Raw genomic sequence first — 3,480 nt, forward strand, 5'->3', positions numbered from 1 at the left:
AAATTCTTGCGCCAAAGAGGTTTTTCACTGGAGGTTATTCCTAAAGTTGAAGATGGCAGTGGTTCAGTGGGGGCTTTCCCAAATGCTTGGGTTGCAGGAGTCTCTAGAGCATCTAGAATGGGTTTCCTTTCTCCCTCCTTGTGTTGCTGCCTCATTCTTCAGCCTCGTTGGCACTATCCTCTCCGTCTTCCCTAACACAGGTCCTGGAGGACAACGATTACGGCCGTGCTGTGGACTGGTGGGGCCTGGGGGTCGTCATGTACGAGATGATGTGTGGTCGCCTCCCCTTCTACAACCAGGACCATGAACGCCTCTTTGAGCTGATCCTCATGGAGGAGATCCGCTTCCCTCGTACCCTCAGCCCCGATGCCAAATCCTTGCTGGCCGGGCTGCTCAAGAAGGATCCCAAACAGAGGTGAGGGTCTGCCAGGGATGGATGGGGGTGACCACGGCACTGCCAGCAGTTCTGGACGCACCTCTCTGCCTGCAGGCTTGGCGGAGGTCCCAACGATGCCAAGGAGGTGATGGAGCATCGCTTTTTCACCCCCATCAACTGGCAGGATGTGGTTCAGAAGAAGGTAGGAAGGGAAGGGAGCAGGGGGTGAAGGGGCAGGCGGGCACTTGGCATGCTGCTGGCGAGCGAATTTCTCCCGGTCTCCATCAGCTGGTGCCACCATTCAAGCCCCAAGTGACGTCTGAGATTGACACACGGTATTTTGATGATGAGTTCACTGCCCAGTCCATCACCATCACCCCACCGGATCGCTGTGAGTGCCAACCCCACCCAAAAATGGGAACCCCTTTTGTCACCTGTACTCCTTCCTCTTGTGCAGCCTCATTGTCCTGTCACCATGGTGGTGGCACGTGTCAACCGAGGGGCTGGTGGCATTGCTGTCACCTCTACAAAAGCTCGGGGTCCCTCTCACTGCCCTGGAGAGGTCTTGGGCAGCTTTGGTGGCATCTCTGCCACGGGAGGGAGCGGGGAAAGTTCTGGACACACCAGGGAGGCTTCTTCAGGGTCTCTCACCCTCAAACCCTTCCCTGGCCCCGGCTTTACAGATGACAACATGGGCTCCCTGGAGAATGACCAGCGGACACACTTCCCCCAGTTCTCCTACTCTGCCAGCATACGGGAGTAACCGGCAGCAGCAGCATTTGGCCAAGGAGGAGGAGGGTTTGGGGGGTTCATTCACGGCAGGGGGGCATTTCTCTTCTGTGCCCGGCAGAAGGGGGGCAGGATGCTGCAGCTCACCGATGTTACGCCGCAGCGCCTTTCAGAAGCCATACCCCTACCAAGTGCTCTTGCTCCACTGCTCCCACCGGTACAGAGCTGTGCCTCCTGCCTCTAGCCTAGGACTGCTTTGATTTTAATTATTTTTGTTTTTTAAACTCTTAGAAGTGCTTACAGCTTTTTAAACCAACGCCCCCACTTCCCCACAACTGTGGCCTTGCCCCCCTGGAAGCTCAGCCAGCCCTCCGCCCAGTAAAACCCACTGCTCCCAGTTGGGGAGAAGCTGAAGGGGCAGGGGGGTGACCCATGGCCGGGATCCAGTTACAGCTGCCCTAAGAACGGGGGGGACAACAGGGCAGCACCCCTCCCGAGACTGAGGGGGCCACGTCTCAGCCCCTCAAATCCTCCCGGCTCTGCTGTGAACTGAACCTGCAGTGACTGAAAACCAGCCATACCTCCAAATGGGCACCTTGGCAGAGGAGAGCGCCTTGATCCCACGGCTGGCTGGCGTGGCCCTAAGGAAAATGCAGTCCTAAAAGCAATAGTTTGGCTTCTCCCGTGCCTTAAAGCCAGGACCTGTGGTGACACTGGGCTCCAGGACACCAGCCCCATCCTCTGGCATCCTCGGTGGATGATGGCGTCACCGGAGCCAACAGCCTCTGGTCCCAGCGCAGTGTTGCAGAGGGACGGGGCTTTTTCTGCCCCACGGCCGGCTTGGCATCCACGGCTGCCGGCACCAGGACTGGGTTTCTTCTGGCGTGCACCATTGCTGGCGATGGATCCACACCCAACGGACACTTTGCAGACGCTTTTCGGTAGAGGCCACTGTCACTGGGGCTGTTGACTCCAAACCCCACCAGCACGGCACAACACTGGTGGGACTTGGCATTCGGGGAGCACTACCATCACCGCAGCACCCGCAAGTGGCACCTGCAAGTGACAAGCTGGACTTGCTGCCTGGCGTCTCCTGGCATAGCTGACACCAAGGCCACGGTTTGGAGATAGGAATTTGGTGCCTGATGCCACTTCCCCACAGGGAGGAACTGAAAAAAGTCACTTTCTAGTTGCCCAGATTCAGCTGAATTAACTTAAAAATACTGGAGTGGGTTGAGGGATGAGACCCCTCAACAAGGTGCAGTGGACATGGTGGCCTGGCATCCCCCGTGTGGTGGTAGGGGCTGGCCGGCAGCTCTCACCCGCCCTCATATTTGTACGGTATAAGCAATAAAATGGGGGGTTTTTTGTTCTTTTTTTTTCTTTTCTTTGGAGGAATTGGGCTCCTTTGGGGCAGGAGGGCAAAGGACATACTCACCATGTCCCGAAGTGCCACATCCACACTTTTTTGAATACCTGCAGGGATGGTGACTCCACCACCTCCCTGGGCAGCCTGTTCCAACGCTTGACCACTCTCTTGGTGAAGAAATTTTTCCTAATACCCAGTCTAAACCTCCCTTGGTGCAACTTGAGCCATTTCCTCTCATTCTGTCGCTAGTTACTAGGGAGAAGAGACCAACCCCCACCTCACCACAACCCCCTTTCAGGTACTTGTGGGGAGCAATGAGGGCTCCCCTCAGCCTCCTCTTCTCCAGACTGAACACCCCCAGTTCCCTCAGCCGCTCCTCATCAGACTTGTGCCCCAGACCCCTCCCCAGCTCCGTCGCCCTTCTCTGGACACGCTCCAGCACCTCAACGTCCTTCTTGTCATGAGGGGCCCAACACTGAACTGCACGTCCCCATGTATCATGTGTCCGTGTCGCCAGGGGTGTCCCTGTGGCAGGTGACAGCACAGGACACGGCATCAGTCACCAAGCACTTTACTGGTGGCTCCCGGGGCAGCCCAGAGTCCCCCGGGGGCTCAGGCTGGGGCCGATGGGGGGGACTGCAGGGCTCAGAGCTGCAGGAACTCGGCCACAAAGGCGACCAGGATCTTGCACAGGTCCTCCACGGTGGGGGGGTGCAGGTTGTCCTCGGTGTCCTCAAGGGTGTGCCACACATGTGGGAAGGGCATGGGGATAAGGTGCAGCACAGGGACACCTGTGGGGACACACACATAGGGAGGGGACATGTCCCTCAGCCCACGGAAGCCCAGCTGCCCGCCTTGCCCCAGCCACGCCGCGTGGGGATGCAGGGACAATGTGCCCCAGGGGACAGGGGGGAGGTGGGGACGTCACCTCGCTGGAGGAAGGGGACGTGGTCATCCTCGACGGGTCCTGGGGCTGGGCTGAGGCGGAAGAAGGGCTGGTCCCGGG

At 58.4% G+C, this 3,480-nt stretch overlaps 2 protein-coding genes across 2 annotated transcripts in view; one reads left to right on the forward strand and one right to left on the reverse strand.

Annotated features, from left to right (window-relative positions):
- Positions 1-1,139, forward strand: part of AKT2 (v-akt murine thymoma viral oncogene homolog 2) — a 5,501-nt gene extending 4,362 nt beyond the window's left edge. The window contains exons 10-13 of the mRNA XM_010291571.1: positions 201-415; positions 491-578; positions 665-767; positions 1,060-1,139. Coding sequence (XP_010289873.1) covers positions 201-415; positions 491-578; positions 665-767; positions 1,060-1,139 — 486 coding nt within the window. The remainder of the gene's footprint in view (positions 1-200; positions 416-490; positions 579-664; positions 768-1,059) is intronic.
- A 1,980-nt stretch (positions 1,140-3,119) lies between these two features.
- LOC104624255 (glutaminyl-peptide cyclotransferase-like protein) overlaps positions 3,120-3,480 on the reverse strand; it is a gene marked incomplete at its 5' end in the record, with an annotated part of 1,700 nt that continues 1,339 nt past the window's right edge. Inside the window, 2 exons of the mRNA XM_010291572.1 lie at positions 3,120-3,265; positions 3,403-3,469. Coding sequence (XP_010289874.1) covers positions 3,120-3,265; positions 3,403-3,469 — 213 coding nt within the window. The remainder of the gene's footprint in view (positions 3,266-3,402; positions 3,470-3,480) is intronic.

This window comes from Phaethon lepturus, unplaced genomic scaffold (assembly GCF_000687285.1).
Source record: "Phaethon lepturus isolate BGI_N335 unplaced genomic scaffold, ASM68728v1 scaffold48867, whole genome shotgun sequence".
NCBI classification, from domain to species: Eukaryota; Metazoa; Chordata; class Aves; order Phaethontiformes; family Phaethontidae; genus Phaethon; species Phaethon lepturus.